At 43.4% G+C, this 18,002-nt stretch overlaps 2 protein-coding genes across 2 annotated transcripts in view; both read right to left on the bottom strand.

Moving 5' to 3' along the window:
- The window catches only part of ATE1 (arginyltransferase 1), a 75,111-nt gene extending 74,138 nt beyond the window's left edge, over positions 1-973 (bottom strand). The window contains exon 1 of the mRNA XM_081863735.1: positions 638-973. Coding sequence (XP_081719861.1) covers positions 638-722 — 85 coding nt within the window. The 5' untranslated portion in view covers positions 723-973. The remainder of the gene's footprint in view (positions 1-637) is intronic.
- A 1,603-nt stretch (positions 974-2,576) lies between these two features.
- Positions 2,577-15,162, bottom strand: NSMCE4A (NSE4 homolog A, SMC5-SMC6 complex component). Its single transcript, XM_081864567.1, has 11 exons — positions 14,829-15,162; positions 13,747-13,827; positions 12,592-12,722; positions 10,706-10,857; positions 9,698-9,800; positions 7,209-7,299; positions 6,652-6,746; positions 5,485-5,533; positions 5,253-5,338; positions 4,958-5,041; positions 2,577-4,168 (listed from the first exon to the last, which is right to left on the bottom strand). Exons 1-11 carry the CDS (start codon positions 15,097-15,099, stop codon positions 4,160-4,162), a joined length of 1,152 nt encoding a protein of 383 aa, XP_081720693.1. The 5' UTR covers positions 15,100-15,162; the 3' UTR covers positions 2,577-4,159.
- Positions 15,163-18,002: the final 2,840 nt, after the last annotated feature.

The raw sequence follows: 18,002 nt of genomic DNA, 5'->3' as shown, positions 1-18,002 counted from the left end.
GCTAGGCTCTAAACGCCTCCTTTTCGCGGGCTTAATTTCTCTTAATTTCCTCCTCGCCCAACTACGTTTCCCCATTCAAAAACTCCGAAGCTTTGTCCAAAAAAACCAGCTTTTTTTGGAGCCAAGAGCCTTGAAGGTTTGTTTCAAAGCTGGAAGGACGAAGGAGCCCTTGCCCTATCTCGAGTTTTCACTTGTGCTACTGCTGCTCCTCGGCTGCTAACAGGGGGGGGGGGGGAGCAAATGCAAGGGCTGCGCGGCACTCCCTGGTTCTCGGGAGGCAGGCGGCCGGCAGCAGCGAGGACAGGAAAAGTCTCAACACGAACGCCGCCATTAACTCCCAGGCGGAGAGCGGGGCAAGCGGCGGCCCCTTCTTCCGAAGGGCAAGAGCACAGGGGGGGCTCCGTAAAAGCAACGGACAGGGCGTGCCAGTTCCGCCATCTTTACTGAGGGAAGGGCGTTAAGTAAGAAGCGGCGGAGAGAAAAATGCACCCGCGACAGGTGTGCTGCTGGCAGCCGTCGCTACGTAGTCGGGGATTTCCTCTGCAGGCACATCGGCGCCTACCTTCCCCGCCCCCCGCCCCCCCCCCGCCTTAGTTAGGGCCTTCCTGAAGTTATTCTTCCACCCTCCAGCTCTTACCGTGGCTTGCTTTCCCCCCGGCAGAGTGACAGTAGCCGCACCGGTAGCCCTCTCTCGTTCCTTCGTAGGCCACGACGGAGTCCATGATGCCCAGCTTGCGCTAGGATGCCTCGTTGGCAGAGGAGGGGGGATCGGAGCACCTTGAGCCACCTGCTCCACCTTGCGATCGTTTTGGCAAGCTTCTCCCCCTCCCTTGCCCTTCACCTGTTCCACCCACCCGAAATAATGAGCTTCAGTTCCCGAGGATGCGGCTCTAGGAGCACCATCGCCTGCTAAACAGGAGCGCTCTCTCCCCACCTCAAAGCACGTGCCTCTTGCTTTCTGGGTAGGAAACAGCCGCGCTTGCACTGGAATGTCCCTTTTCAGAGCCCCAGCTTTCAACAGCCGACTGCTAATACAGGGATGTGCAACAAGTGGCCCTCTAAATGTGGCTGGGACTTCCGTCTCCCATTATCCCTGACCACTGGCAACACCGGCTGGGGCTAAAGGGAGTTGGGAGTCCAGCAACATCTGGAGGGCGTAAGTAGGGTGGCCACCCGCTTTGGACTCGTAACCAGAAGTCAGTGTGCAAAACGCTAGATTTGCTGCAATTTAACGAAATTGTCTCTCCCAAACTCCTCTCCTAGCCAAAATCCAGGGCTCACTAGCATGTGGAAGTGCATGCTGACAAGGGGCAGAATGAGAAATAGCTTGCTCTTACACATTTAAAAAATATTTTTATATTAATTTTCCACACACAAAACCTGAGAGAACATATGCCTTCTTCCTTTTGTTTCTGGACAGAAATGCTGGTACACCAATCACTTACATGAAAGTCTTTGACTGCTATAGGCTCCTGCCACTACCACACCAGTGTGAAAAGAAAACTAGAAGCTTAAAGTTGAGCCATTTATGCAACTATAGCCAATGACACTTGCCACTTAATGGAAGAAGGACCAGATCAGCATTTATTCTGCCTTCAGACCATCCTTTGCTGGCAACAACGGCAGCTGTTTAAACAATACAGTATTTTAATATTGTGCTACCACACTAGAAGGATAGTTCCTTCAAACTCTGCTCTTCTTGAGTCCAGAAAGATATAGATTCACACAAATACATTCATCCTTCAGTTCTCTAGTTCCTAGGATGTCATTCCAAGGGCCATAAGCACCATCTGATTTCTCTCTCAGGCCACATAAATCTGAACTCAAAGGTCTCTATTCCAGCTGCCACAGAAATGTCCCCACAGTTCTGATATGAAGGAGTGTGGTAGCAATAGAGCTTTCCCAACTCCCTACTAGTTTTCCAAACCGGGGGTTGGGAAAAGAGACTATGCCAGGGTTGGAGATTATTTGTCAAAGGGAGTAAAAGCAAACAACCAATAGCAATTTAAAAATAATAATAATCATGAACAAGGCCTAGAGGAGAGCAGCACTGTTCTGCTCTGTAGGCATGAGCCTGGTAGGGCACAGGATGAGACAGGCTTACCATTTTTCCTTCACCTCACCTTAGATTTCAGTCTTAATTGTCCTGCAGGTTTCCAGGTGGGGTGGGCATGAGAAATAAATTGATATGACCCTACTACAGGATATGGGTTAGATGTATGCACGTAAGTGATTAAGTCCATATTATGGAGGCTGGTGACAGAGGGGCCCATATTAGGCCAATATGAAGTTCCCCCTGGCCCACTACACATGCAACGAACTAAGTAAGAATTTTACTAAGCTCCTGCACAGAGAAATCCACAGAAGTTACATAATTCTCCTACCACAGGCTAATGGTTAGAGAGGACTATCCTTTCATATTCACGAACACAAGTTGTACATTGGTCTATATACCTACTATAATGTTGGTATTAAAGCTAGGTTACAATTAACATTACTATCACCTCACCAGCATGAGAGTTACCAGTTGGCAACTGATATAACTAGAAAAATTACACACACATAACTAGAAGAGATACAGCATTTGTGGTTTTATTGAATATTCTTAACATAAGGAAACTGAACTGTACAATTTATAAACAATGCTTGCCAATCTATTTCTGAATGGATTGTTATGGCTGTTGTATCTGTTTTCAGCACAGTTTGTAGAAAAATATTGTATAAATTCAAATCTAATATATAGTACAATTTGGTTTTATATCTATGCCTTTGTATTTTGTTCCAAGACCCCTTTCATATAATCTTGAATTATCACTTTGCTTTGATTTTCATGTAGTTGAAACCAACTAGTTCTTTAAAAAGACAGCAAGTTCTGTGGCCCATAAAACAAGGCAGCTCCAGGAATACATGGTTACCCCAAAACCGATAATCCAAATGCAGTAATTGGATCTTCTTGATTCTTTTAGACTTTAAGGCACATTTGTCTACAAATATAGGTAGTTGTATGCATGTGGAAGGGAGGCTGCTATAGGTTGAAGGACAACTAAGTTACGCTACAATATGGTTACGTAACATACAAAAAAAAATTCAAAGCAAACTTCCATGTTATTACATTCTATGACTTTGTTTGCATGTCATAATTTGGCTTATAAACTATCAGTCACATTGGTACAAGTTTAGAAAACCATGCTCATTTCACCCCACAAGCTGTAACCAAGGCTTATCCTTGGCTTACTGGTTCATGCTTTGCTTGAAGAGAAGCAAACCACGAACCAAGGCTCCAACATAATGCTAAGTCAGACCACTGCTTAGCTTCAAGTAGCATGACAAGCCATGTCATCAGGGGATGAGCAAAGCAGCCACAATTTTCTGAATGCACACCAGTATGCTTGCTCGTTGAAACCATAGTTTGAGCTTTGCGTTACATGCAAACTCTGCCATTAGAAAAATAATGATATTCCCTCCCCCCCCCCCGAGTTGTTTCTCGGACATGCCACTTCCTTCTTCCCTTCACCAGAAGTAGCCTTCATAGAGCACAACACAAATGCATATGTATATCTATTTTGAGATGTACAGGAAACTTGCTATTGAAGCAGTTTCAATGGAAACAGACCTTGATGCACTCATTCAGCCAGCTGTGGAGGTTTTATCATGCAGAAAGATACATGTATCACTCTCTCTTCTTAGCTTTCCATTTCTAAACTCTTTTTCCCTTCTCCCCATCATCATATATAGATGATGGAATTCAGAATCTGATGTGGCTAAGCAAACACCAATCTCTTTGTTTTATACCAAAGGCTCATTTGCAATTAACATGTACTTAACACTGTGCAGATTACAATGGAACCATCCCTCAAAAAGAGCTAGGGTGGAGCCATTCTAAATCTTCAATGGAATGAAGTTGAAACATGTAAAAACATCACCTACAGAACGGACATACAGAAGGGCAGAACCTTCAATTTCAAACTTTTGCTGTTAAAGCACATATATAATACGTTATCACCTGGAGAGACAGAGATTCTCCTATTCAAATATCTTGAATATTCTCCTATTCTCCTATTCAAATATCTTGAATAATCCTTAAATAGAAAAGGATTCTGCCATCCTTCTGGCAAAACTTCAAACAGGAAACTGGTCAGCACTGTCTTCATATAGATCCTTAGGATGCCTGCATAATAAATAGAACACAAAGCACTACAAAGTAAGCTTTCTTATGTCTTCAAATATAATAAAAAAGTAAGGCTGTCATAATGGTGCAGTTCACTTGGCTGCTGATAGGTGGCGATAGAATTATGAGAGCTGCTGGTCAACAGCCGCTTTGGAGGGCAAGTAGAAGGGAAGCAGAGGGGGGAGGAGGTAGCAAATACAGGTAGGTGGGTGACCCAGGAGAACCGTGCAAGTATTATCAAGACAGGCTGGTGAAGTGCCCCGGCAACAACCTTACTCTGCTGCTGCTGCCGCCATTGCCCACCTCACACCAATGATGCCATTTTAACCTCAGCTCCCTTCTTCAGAGGGAGAAGAATGTGAGGAATATGGAGGGTAGGAAGACAGAGGCTGGCAGCTCAGGCAAGTCACAGAGGAAGGCAGGACAAGGCACCTGTACAGCAACTATTCTGCTCTGCCAACGCCTACCACTTCTCTATATTCTCTATATTCGTAATGTATTTTTGTTGGTGTTTGTTCTTTGATGCTATGGCCTGTCGGCTATGCAAATAAAGTTTATTCTATTCTCTCCTCCTCGGACTCTGATGCAAAGGCTGAAATAGTTTTGGGGTGAGGAGGGCAGCATGAGCGGAAGAGGCAGGAGGAGGTCTAAGTGGAATGGGGTTGGTGAGTGAAGGGAAGCAAAGCAACCAAGCAGTGTAGCCTCTAGTCTGTACATAAAGGGAAGAATCACACTGGAAATAGCATAAAACGTTTCTGGGGTAAGATTTATGCCTGAAAGGCACCTTACATTCTCTTTGTTTCCATCTGATGTCCCAGTCTTTCTGGCAGGTGGAATCATGGGCTGTGAAATCTCAAAATTCCTCACAATATTCTGCAGCAAAGAGTTTGATTGTAATGTTATTAGTTCAATTCATCCTCTTGTGCATATAACAAGCACATTCACAATAAGCTCTCTGACTTTTCTCCCAGCATCCGTTAAACATATGAGGTCCATAATTGCAGAATTGTTACGCAACATGTATCTCTGGCCAATAAAAATATTCTTCCTCTGACTACTTCACTTATTTAACATTTCCATTTACCTCCCATTCTTGATAACTCATTGTTATGACTGCTTGTTTCCGTGCTTGAGCATCCTCGTCATTGTCTTCTTCAGGCGTTAAAGGCTCTATCAAAATAAGTTTAAAATTGTTTAAATGTTTTTTGAAATTGGAAAAAAGATATATTCCAAAGTAAAAACAGTATACATGTATGTAAGTTTAGTTAACTTTAGTGTTTGTTTTTTTAAAAAAAAATCTTAAAAATTATTCTTGCCTATTACAGGAAGCTTATCCTGATCCAGTTTTATTCCTGCAAGTCCATCCTAGGAGAGAAACAACTTTAATTACTAACAAGAATCAAATATGCTTAACTGATATGCAAGAATCAGAAAATTGACATTCACCTGCAAAGCTCAGACATAATGAGAAATCATGATTTCCTGCTACGAGGATGAGCCACAGGAAGCCTCATAATAATTTGTCGTCCCCCCCGCACCCCCATTCCCTTTTTCATTCCCCATTTTAAAATAGATTTGTTTGAACTATGGTTACTGAGAACAAGCCAGGATTTCCCATTTTTCAAAATATTTCAAGGATCAGGCCACGTTCCCTATGGTTTTCAAGTTTTGAATTCTAAACCCATTTAATGATCGGGAGAAAGCAGATTGAGACACATGGTTCAAGATTACGTATCAAGCAGGATATTGGCATCAGGAGCACACAGTTCCTCCCCACCCACACGAAAATTACGCACAAATTGCAGGAAAGAATTGCATGCAACTGTCAGCAACCCATAAATATAAGCTGTTTCTTTATTTATTTTTATTGACTTTGACAACTTTGATTTAAACTGGGCTTACACAGCAAATTTCGGAAATGTTTTGTTTTATAGAAGTTGTTTAAACAGTTATAACCAGCAGAGAAACTATGCAGAAATTTATGTAAAGGTTTGCACATCAGAGGGGAGGATCCATAGAGTTCTCTTGGCCCACTTTTTAAAGTGTAAAATTTTCAACGTGGACAAAGTTAGAGGTGTTCTGTAGCTGGGATTATAAATGACACAACACAGGTACTAGGCTCCAATGTTTTCACTCAGTCTTTCCAGCCGGTGCCTTCTTGCTATTTTGGACTACCAGCTCCAACCAGCATAGCCAATGGTCAGAAATGGCAGGAGCTGTAGCCTAACAACATCTGGAGGATGCCAAGCCAGGTTAAGGAAGACTAATTTCAGGTTATGTTCATATGAACTATTTGTTAATCATACATGGCTATGGTGAGAATTAGCTAACTAACAGCCCTGGGAGAAAGAAACTTCCAAGCCCCCTGCTTCTTCGCAATTCTGCCTCCAAGAAAATTAAGTACAACAATGGCAATCATGGAAGTATGAAAATAAAACCAGCTTATTAGTGACAAAAGAAAGCTTCAAAAAGTTTCTCCTTACCCTTATTAAGAATGAAACGTGAAACATGTTTTCCACAGTTCGTGCAAAAGAATCTGGATCAGTCACAAACTCAAGGAAGGATATTGGATTATTAGCTACAGAAAGAAGAATGTGGCTTTGTCGTTACTGCTACAATTATCTACCTCTTATCTACCTCCTCTCTTGCTTCCTTTAAACTCTCATTAGGTAGCAATTCATGCACATCTAAAATTCTGGAGAGATCTATTTTAATTTCATACTTGCTCTTTTCCATTGCAGATCCTGCATTGATTGAGAACAGTGGTCCCCAAACTTTTTTCCTCATGGACCACTTGAAAATTGACAGTGGCAAAGCAATTTACTAGGTGAATAAGCTTTTCCAGAAATAACACCTGAGAATTTAAGTAGGTAACAAAAAGCAAGGCTATAGACACAGACATTTCAATTTCCAATGTTGTACCTTCACGCATCAGAAGAAAAGGATTAAGTGCTGCATTCCCCTCCTCCTCCACAGTTATTCTTAAAGGAGGCAGGAAGAGAGAAAACTGGACCCCGCAATATGTTCCATTTATACTTACGATCTTCTCTGTGATAGGCTTGTAAGAGTCCCAAGATCCTCTCTACTTCTTTTTCTGTAGCTTCCTCGTGAGATTCTTCCATTTTATTCAACTAAAGAACCCAACAAGACAACAAGCTATCATTCACGCAGCTGCAGTTTAAACAGCATTCTCCAGTTCCCCCATAATATTTTGCACTTATAGCAAGGAAATAAAAATTATGTAACCCTTATTAAAGTCAGCTGTATTATTTTGTGCACTCCTAAGGTCAAATGAAAGATCTACATCAATATCTACAAGATACAAGTAGATAATTGTAGGCTATATATACAGTCGTACCTTGGATCCTGAACGCCTTGCATGTCGAACGTTTTGGCTCTCAAACGTTGCAAACCCGCAAGTGAGTGTTCCGGTTTGTGAACGTTCTTTGGAACCCGAACATCCGCCGCAGATTCCGAATGAGTGCAGGAAACTCCTGCAGCCAATCGGAAGCCGCGCCTTTGTTTTCGAATGTTTTTAGAAGTCAAACGGACTGCCGGAATGGATTCCGTTCGCCAAGCAAGGTACGACTGTAATATATATATAGAGAGAGAGTGAGTGTGTGTGAGTGTGTAGCTTAAATATTTAGGTATGTCGAAGTTTTGCTCAAGCTGCCGTATTCTACTGTCCCAAAGGTGGCGGGGGGGGGGGAATGTATGTGCCAACTGAGACATGACTTTTAAGTCATACTACTAATGTACAAGGAAACTCCTGGGAGAGAGCTCAGGAACAGACCAAATTGAAGAGCAAGTTTTCAGTGGTGGTTTAAAGGAGTTTTATGCCTGTTTACAAACTGCAATACAGTGGTACCTCGGGTTACAGACGCTTCAGGTTACAGGATTTCGGCGCTGCGGGTTGCGACCGTGCCTCCCGCACAGATCACATTCACAACCTGAGGTTCTACTGTATTAGAAACTACCTTCCACTTCAACAATACATTTTTTTCCTTGAACGCACATCATATGAACATAGGAAAAAACCTCACATCACACCCTGCTCTACTAAGACAGTTCTGTGCTTCAGGACAAGCAATCTTTCAGAAGGGGTTATAAATTTGCAAAAGGCACCTCAGTTGCCTGCTTATGGGTATGGTGATTTCAGAGTGGTTGGGGAGATGAGGTTGAAATTCCTACACTGTCGAGAATGTCATGGGGGTAACTTTGGGCCGGTCACCACCTCTCAGTTTAACCCAACTGGCAAGGTTATTTTGAGGATAAAATGGTCAAGACCCATACACCTAAGGTTCCTTGGAGAAGAGTGGGCCACATATGTAATATGTAGTGCCTCCCATCAGCTATAGCTGGTGGCCCAGCTGTGCCCCTATCTGGAAAGGAGCAGCCTAACTTCTATGTTCTTGGTAACCTCTAGGTTAGATTACCCTGCAACATATGATACGTGGCGCTGCCTCTGAAGACAGTTTGGAAACTTCAGCTGATGCAGAATTCAGCAGCCACTTTGTTCGCTGGGGCAAGATGGTTTGAGCATAGAGTGCCGATGCTTGCCCGACTGCCAATTAGTTTCCGGGTCCAAGTGCTGGTTTTGATCTATAAAGCCTTAAATGTCTCAGGACTGCAACAGCTCAAGGGCTGCTAACCCCGCTCCAGCAATCAACATCCTCAGGAAGGCCCACTGGGTGCTTTCATTATATATTTTAGGCAAAAGGTGAAAACATTCCCCTTCTTCCAGGCCTTCGGCTAATTGAACAATCTATGGCCTTTTAAACTGGGGGAGTGCTTTTTGTTTGTTACTGTCATACACGTGGAGGAACACCTTAAAACAAGTAGCAGAGTTCCCAAAAATAGATCAGAGGCAATAGTACTTCATACAGCAGAGCTTTGCGCTGAAGGAAAATGAGTGCAATGGTCACAAATCTAAATATATTCTGGACTGGCACAGTCCACAAAAAATCCACTTGCAGCACTTACAAAAAATTATAAAATTATAACAAGACTAAAACTTAACACCAGGCATGCTATGTACAGAAAACGACACCAGAAGGAAGAGAGCTAGAAAGAGAAACCCAAGCTCCTTCTGGCCTATATTAAGAGTCCGCATGACCTTAATTGGAAGAGATAAGAGAACCAGTTCAAACCAGCTTCCCAGAAGGTATAACCCAAACAATCATGACCCTTCTGCCTGCTTCTCTCACACAGAGAAGCTTCTAGGAAAGATCTCTACAACTCAAATCAATACTTTCTGCAGTAAACAATGCAAACTGACAGTTACTATGTTATATATTTGTATTTTTATATTCTAAACCACCCTGTAATGCTTGGATGAAGAACAGTACAGAAATTTACAATGTCTTTATGCCTGAGTCCTGTTTTGTCACTATACTTTGAACTACAATCAATTATTTCCAGCCTTCAACATGCACCCTTAAGCTCCATGTAGCTTACACTTGCATTGCAGTGGGTTGGACTAGATGACCCTTGGGTCCATTCCAGTTCTACAACTCTACACATACACACCTGTGCAGGCATTGCCCTTCCTTCTTCTTTTGATCCTGGCTTCTTTCGTTGCCTCTCAACTCGCGGCCTCTCGACAGGAGGATCAGCAGTAAAAGTGCCCAACCTAAACCAAATAAAATATCCTAAGTCCCTGTTTTTTTGGGGGGGAGGGGGGAGAGCCATAGCTTAGTGGTGAACATCGCCTCTGCATGTAGAAAGTCCCTGGCATCTCCAGGTAGGGCTGGGAATGTTCCCTGTCTAAAACCTTGGACAGCCATTGTCATAAGTGTGGCCGGTACTGAGCTAGATGAACAATACTGAGCTCAATGAAATGTGGTCATTGACCGTATTAAAGATATTATTATTGTGCAACATTCCAAAGACCTAATATAAAACTTGAATTCAAGATTCCTGCAAGCAAGTGTGTGGAAACATAAATTTCGAAAGAATTTGATGCTGAATCTGAGAGATTAATTTTGCAATTAGTGTCACTGAGTTGCCTGTGGAGAGGTAAAATTGACGTCCAGGCTTGTGAAGACAGAGTACCAGCATATCTCTGGAGAACACATGCTTCCCAATCAAAGGAATACAGAAAAGGCCTCATAAAACAGCTGTGTGTAAACAACAACATGGCAGCTGGGCATAGAAACAGGAAATACTACTTTATCTTCTCATTCTGAAAAGTTCAAAATAAAGGTAGCTGCAGTCCAAAAGCCATCAGTCTCTTTTCTCCAGCGCAACCTGGTTAACTTCCTGTCTACATTTGGTGCAACACCCCCTCAAGGTGCAAGGCAGAAAGGACAAGACAGGGAAAAGCCTCTGCTGCTGCTTCTCTCCATCTCCAGATGATCAGCAGCAGCCACTGACAGAAAAGGACCAAATGTTGAGTTCACTTGGCTATGTGATCAGACAGCACTCTGCAAAGGTTTGTACTCGAACAGGGTTTTTGCCAATCCCTTCTCTACAAGGTAAATCCTGCAAGGCTTCTCATACCACAGTTAAGTTGAAGGAAACCTCAAAGAAACTTACATGCAGTGGAAAACGGGTGCTCTTTTAAAATACTTCATTGCTTCTTGACCTAGTTTAGTCCAAGCATCACTAGGCAAAAATCCACCATCAGCCTGCTCTTCTTCGCTATCGCTATTTTCTCTTTCCAGGCGATTTAAACCCATAAATGATAACTGTGAACGAAACACACTGCAGTATCATTTCCTATCTGTAGCAAAAATGTACGTCGCCAAAAACTATGAATCCACTTTCTAGAAATAGATACATGAACGGAGTATCAAGTTAAATACGTCAGAACTTTGAAGGAAATTACCAAAGAAACGTAAATGAGATTCTATTTAATCTAATAGAATCTCATGCTCAGAGGCCATTCCAAGCACATAGAGGGTCAAACCCCAGTTGTATCGCTCATAAACTTATTACAGACTTGCTACTAATTTAGCAAAGTTCTATATTAGAAAAATCCTTACGTCTGGCTCAGCCAGGCTTACCTTACAGTCTTAAACTTCAAAAATAAATAAATCAATGTTTTATTATTAAAACTGAGGGCTATTCAATTCTAGCTACACACTGGACCTGCAGCATGTTGTGAACCATTTGCAATGTCCCAGCTATTACAACCTGTTACTCCAAGTCAACAGAGGCAGAGCCCTTTCTGGTTCTTTTCCCTACCAGGAACTGCTCCCACCAGCTTCCTGTCTGCAGATGTGATCAGCTTAGCGAAGACAAGGGAGACCCTTATCCTTTCTACATACCCTGGCAACATGGCACATATAACCTTATTTGGCTCTACTGAACCACAAAGGGTACCTAGTAACAAATGGTGACAGCGCTGGCACCTGCCTGATGTAAGAAGTTAATTTAGAAATATAACACAGATTTTAACTTACTGCCGCAAGCAACTTGGCTCATGACAATACTGTGAGAATTGTACAATTCCACACAAATGTGGCAAGACTGGAAAATATGGTATTGGGCAGAGTTTAGTTGCCCCCAACCAAAGGTCATGTTAAAAATAAGTTCCTGTAACAGAAGCTTTGTGGGCAATGCTTGGTGTTCTTATTCAGTTCTCATTCTGGCTTCTAATTTTTTTTAAGAGCTCTAGTACCCTGAATAGTTTCTTGGCCCTCTCCATAACTAAGAAATTAAAAATACTGACTAAATAAACAAGCAAAATATGCATAATTTAGAAAGTTTAAGCATAACTAAGAAGTCAGCTTTTCTTTGCACATAACCAAAACTATGCTGCTGAATTTTTTTTATTTATATTTTGACTTAAGCACAGAGGTTCTTTTCAGATATGGTTTGTGTTAACCATAGTTAAGAACACACCAGAGTTTGTCTTTCTAGCTGTCCACTACGGTTTTAAGCTGCTTGTTTGCTTATTTCTCTCATCTGTTCATAACTCGAGTTTCACAAGTTCTTGATGATGTAACACATTCTTGGAGCAAATAAATGGCCCTAAACTGAACTGAGCACAAATTGTATTACAAACCAGTTTCAGAACCCAGTCTGTTGGTCCCAAACAAGCCACAGCTTGTGAACAGTCTTTGTTCACAAACTTAAAAAAACTCCATGGTTTAGCAAAATAGCCCATGATTTTGTATTACCTCTGAACCCAGAGTATGTCCTACCCAGCTATGTGAATCTTGCATTTCATACTACAGGATTTGGGACCTTTGTATATTTGCGACCTTCGTATAAGTGCTCAACAAAGTGCTTATCTTGCAACAATAAAGTTGTTATTTGCTTTCACATCTATACTAGAAATAATTTTGCTAATGAGCAGTAGGTAACCGGGGGGGGGGGGGGGGATGGTGATGGTGATTTATGGACCCAACTCCTATTTAATAACTCTTAAACATAGCAACTTTATATTACTTCAAAACTGATCACTCCAAACTTACTAAATCTTCAGCAAACTCAGATGGATCAAACACTGACATCTCCGAGTGCAACTGGCTTGCTTTTTCCTTTCCTAGATTTGATGCCAAAACTAGGAACTGAGCATCCAAAGCAGCCTCCCTTGCCCGGGACACTGTTATGAAAGAAATACATTTTGTTACTGTCAGAGACAACTGAAAAATAAGAACAATTTGATTTTAACTACCACCCACTTTTCTAAGGGGCCAAGATTTCAGGCCCTCAAGCATTCAATGAGATCTACTAGATTTTTCATATAAACTGTCTTGCGCACCAACTATGAGAAGATGGTATATATATCGTATTTTTCGCTCTATAAGACGCACCAGACCACAAGACGCACCTAATTTTTGGAGGAGGAAAACAAGAAAAAAAATATTCTGAATCTCAGAAGCCAGAACAGCAAGAGGGATCGCTGCGCAGTGAAAGCAGAGATCCCTCTTGCTGTTCTGGCTTCTGGGATAGCTGTGCAGCCTGCATTCGCTCCATAAGACGCACACACATTTCCCCTTACTTTTTAGGAGGGAAAAAGTGAGTCTTATAGAGCAAAAAATACGGTGAGTAAAATTGGCATTGATATATGAAGCAACAAGAGGATGCTAGGCAATGGAAGCTACCATGTAATTGTTCCTAAATCAACCTAACATTCCAATTCAAGAATGGTTACAGTTTTCCAAGTCAGTAGGAAGGAAGCCCCTGAAGACATCTAGTTGGAGTACAATTATTTGTACATGTATCAGTCATACTCTATCAACAGGCACTGAACCAAAGAGCCAGAAAGATAATGTTTCAGAGAAATGAGAAACTTCAAAGGCCTTGAAAACAGAAAAGAACAGCTACCCTCCTCTGCCCCCGCTTTTTCCCAGGCCTTCACACTCCTATTCCTGCTGTTATCTAAGGAATGCAGAAAGCTAGAGCCAGCATCCTTGAAAAGATTGCTTAGTGTCTCTCCTCTTAGGACGTTGACTTCATTTAAAAAAAATTAAAATTAAGTTCAGTTCTATTTGACACGAGACAAAATATTAGTTACTTTTTATTTCAAGCACTATTTTATTTCAAGCACCATTTCCAAATGTAAAGTGGGTGGGGAGGCGAGAGAAGTAAGTATAAGTATCTATTGTGGGCTACCACCATCTTACCTCCTGTAAATAGTCTATTTGCATCTTCCAAAGCCTCTGTGAGTTTATCATTTCTCGTGCTCAGCATCATTTCACGATTCTCTAGAATAAAAATCAAGCATAAGTAATGTGCTTTTAAAGGAAAACAAAAAAATAAAAACACATAATCCAAAATATACCCCTCAAGTAAATATGAATGCAAGTCAGTTACAGCTCTGAATCGTACCTCTTGACTTATAGCTTGTTTAACTTTATGCATGTTCTAACCACAGCAACAGCTCTAGAATCATCAACCTAACAGCACCTACATTTAGAACAAGCATACGCAGGTTGGAAACCAGGTAAGAAGCACCACTCTCTATACTTGCTAGCGCAGGCATTAAAATAATCTTGGGAGGCCATAACACTTAGGATTAGGGTTTCATGAGAATTTCTAAAGAAGAGCATGAGAAAAGCTGCCAGTGGGTTGGAAGAAAATATGCTTTTAATTGGCGCTATTTGATGAATAAAGAATAAAGAAATAATAAAAGCCGTGAGATTGAAAATAAACAGGGGGATTCACATATCACTATTTTGTCCCAAGTGGGGTATGCCGTTCCAGAGCACACTCGAGGATATGCAAACTATCTGAACATTTTTGGTTTCTCCTTCGTACTACCCGCAGCAACGGAAGAGCTGCGTTTGGCACCTTTTCCGTCGCGAGCCACGACACAAAAGCCATGCATAACTTTTCCCATGGCCGACGGGGAGTACAGTACGTATTGCTATTACAACTCATGACACAGAAGGGAGAAAGTGAAAGTGCGGAGAGGGGGGTAGGGACCTTGCAGGAGCGGCCAACTCTCCCACGCCTTCCTGGCGGACCGTGGTGAGAAGAGGGAGCTGGATCAGTGGGGGGGGGGGGCATATGGGCTCTTTCCCTTATGTGGGCACAAGACCAGCAGCCCCCCACCCCACTTCTCTACCAGTCTCTACCAGTCACGCCAGCCAACCTTTCCCTAGGGCGCGTAGGGGGGACGGACGAGGGGCTCGGGGGACTAGAGGAGCCCTGCGCCTGCAGCGAAGCTCCCCCACGCGCCTCCCCTCTCCCGCCCCGCACCTACGCTGCACGGAGGAGATGAGCTCCCGGTACTGCTGGCGGAGCAGCCGCCGCGTCGCTTCGTCCGCCCCGTCGCCACCCGACGGCCCCGGCAAGGCGCCCTCGGCTCCCGCTGCTCCTCCGGCCGCCCCGTCCTCTTCTTCGCTGCCTCGCCCGCCGCCATCCCCGTCGCCCGCTCGCGCCCGGCGTCGAGGAGTGCCGCCGTCGGGGGAGCCGAGCTGCTGGCTTCGGGAGCGCCGAGGTGCGTCGCCGCGGTCGCTGCCGGAGCCGGACATGGTAGCTGCGCGCTCTGCCCCGCGCGCCTCTCGAGTGAGAGCGGCTCTGCCCTCCCGCTCTCGCTTGAACCGCTCGGGGAAGGAGAAAGGGGGCGGGGCAGACTCCGGACGCCCTAGACACACGAACGCGTAGAGCGCCTCGCTCGACTTCCGGCGAAAGGAAAGAGAGAGAGATGTTAATCGGCTCTATCCTCCTCTATCTCTAGGATACTCGAGGTGAGCCGGAAAGAGCGACGGAAAGCCGAGGGGTCCGAATCAAATCGCGAAGCGTAGCTCAGCCGCTGATGCTGCTTCTTTTGCGCCAGCGGTTGAAAAGGGTGCTGGCGCCTTTTAAAAGACACGTCGTTCAATGTGGTTGTGTACATTTGATCTTTCATTTATGACTACTTTTAGTTTTGTTATGTTTGTAATTATGTGATTTTTTTAATATATATGTTGCAGGCTGCCTTGAGCATGGTTTTAACTTTGGAAAAAGGCAGTATACAAATGAAATGATTCATTGATCCCGAGTTAAAAGATGCATAAGCTATCACTTCTCCTTTATAATACACCCTCCTTTATAATAATCATCATTTGATTCCAGAAACACAGTTAAGGTAGCAGCACAAAATCCAGGGAAGTGTTTTCAGTCTATACAGTACCTAAAAAAAAAAAAGCAACTTTTTGGGAACAAAATCAGTCAACAAAATTCTGAAACATATCTCATGTAAGGAGGAAGAAACTGCTCTTTTGGGGGGGTTCAGTTTTTCCTATTCCCCTAAGCCTTTCGACTGTTGCCAATGCGTGCAGCGGTAGGAGCTGGCTGGGTGAAGTTAAAGCCGAGAGCCCGATCAGCTGATTCCTCGGGGTCTGCCTGGTTGTGCATAAAAGCGGGTGCACGCGAGTGCCTTCGAAGAAACGCGTGCTCAGTGAAACGAACCAAAGAAAGTTCCGCGAGGGGACGTGCGGGAAAACACCAACACAGTCTTTTCCCCATCGAGGTCAGTCTGAATTAGTGTTTTTTTTTGTGCAGAAGAAATGCGCAGGGAGTGACTGTGAATGCTGTTTAGCAAACTCCGATTTAAGAACAAATGCACGTGATAAGAAAGAGCGCTCCTCACACTCTGATTTCTTGCTTGGTACATGAGGAAGAGGACTGATGCGGCATCCAGCAGGGGGTAGTAGCAGCATATGATCACCTGAGCCTGCTGCAATTAGTAGCCCAAAAATGAGCTTTATTAAGCTGCAGCACTCAGGACAATTTACATAAGATAAAATAAATCAAGGACAAGTGAGCTTAATAAAAACTTTTCCCCCTAATATACCAGTTAGCCACAGTGGTTCGCTATGTAGGGCTGCTTGTTTTTGTTGCTAGGCAAAGACTTTTGGCCACAGTATGAGTTTAACAAGAAAGCTAAATGAAAACCCTAAAAGGCATGGCTTACTCACTGCAGTATGTTTAGCATATACACAGCCTTGTCTTAAATACACTCAGATTTACTTCACAGTATGTGTGTGCAGAATTGGAGCCCTGCCTTCCCTGAAGATTTAAGACAGGTGACAATAACTAAAAGTATGCATAACACATTCAAGCACATCAGAAAACTGCACCCACATCTGAATGGCAGCATCTAGAATCAGTCTAGATTGAAAGCAATATTTTAAGGACAAATGATTCCATATTGCAAAAAACCTACATGTATGTGCTATGAACAGAGGTGAATGCAGCCTGACAGCAGGGGTGAGAAACTGGTGAGGCCCTTCAAATGTTATTGGATTCCAATTCCCATCATCCTCAGCCAGCATAGCCAGTGAAGAGGACTCATGGGAACTGCAGTCAAACAATGCTCAGAGGACAACACTTCTTCATCCCTGCTTTAAAGTTATTTTCACTGTGAGCTCTCTGATATTTCCCCCTAGACAGCTAAGGCCAGAGTCTTCCTGGTTAAGAGGCTAAGGCAAAACCTTAGCCTGTGAACTCTGAGAAAGCAAGACCTCTTGGATGCCCTCTAATGGAACAAAGGCAGCACGGCAGTTGTGGAAGTGCAACCGTGTGGGACAGGCAGGCAGCAGGTTGAGTGGGAGCATTATTTTTAAACAAGAAAACTTTGCAAGGAAAGGGTTAAATGCAGCTGTCTGTCTCTTTGCAATAGCTGAGAAGCTAGACTCTACACAGGCAACCCCAGTCCTCACAAATAAATACTGTAAATAAGTATGGCTTCTACCTTTTGTTTTTATTTTAGAGTAATGCCTTCTCTGGGGGGAAAAAGAAGTGTTGAAATAGTAGTGCTGTTAATCGTTTAGGAATTGCATTTGCTGATCCTCCTGTAGAAGAGAATGTGGGGACAGGGCTGGACAGGATCCCAGCCAAATCCTGTGCATGTAAATTTTGAAATAAGCAGTGGCGTAGCGTGGGTTGTCAGCACCCGGGGCAAGGCAAGTAATTTGCGCCCCCTAACCCGTGGATTTGCGCCCCCTAACCCTAACCCCCAGATGTTGCACCCGGTGCGGCCGGGCCCCCCTGCACCCCCCACGCTACGCCACTGGAATTAAGTCCCATTCAGTGGGACTTTGCTCTCAGCTAGGATCTGAGCCTTCAAGTTTCTGTGTGGGCTTCAATTTGAGCCTGGTCCTAATTTTATCCAGTGAGCAAGCAGAGAGGTATTATGCGTCTAAGTATGTGTGTTTTAAAGTTGAAACCAAAAATACACAGAGTTAAAATCCCAAAGGTTTGTACTGGCATAAAATATAAATATTGCATTTAGTAATAAACTAAGGAATAAAACATTCTGCATTTAGTTTACAACACCTGGGAGGGTGTGTTCATGTGGAGTGCATTTCCTTTTATGCTATTTTCCCATCCAGTAACGGGGGATTCCTGCAGAGAACTGACATGTTGTAGCTTTGAGCTCCCGGGGTCAGAT

Source organism: Podarcis erhardii, assembly GCF_964252035.2.
Source record: "Podarcis erhardii genome assembly, chromosome: 5".
Classification (NCBI taxonomy): Eukaryota; Metazoa; Chordata; class Lepidosauria; order Squamata; family Lacertidae; genus Podarcis; species Podarcis erhardii.
Note: the sequence above shows the minus strand (reverse complement) of the source record. Positions and strands in the feature narration are given on the sequence as shown.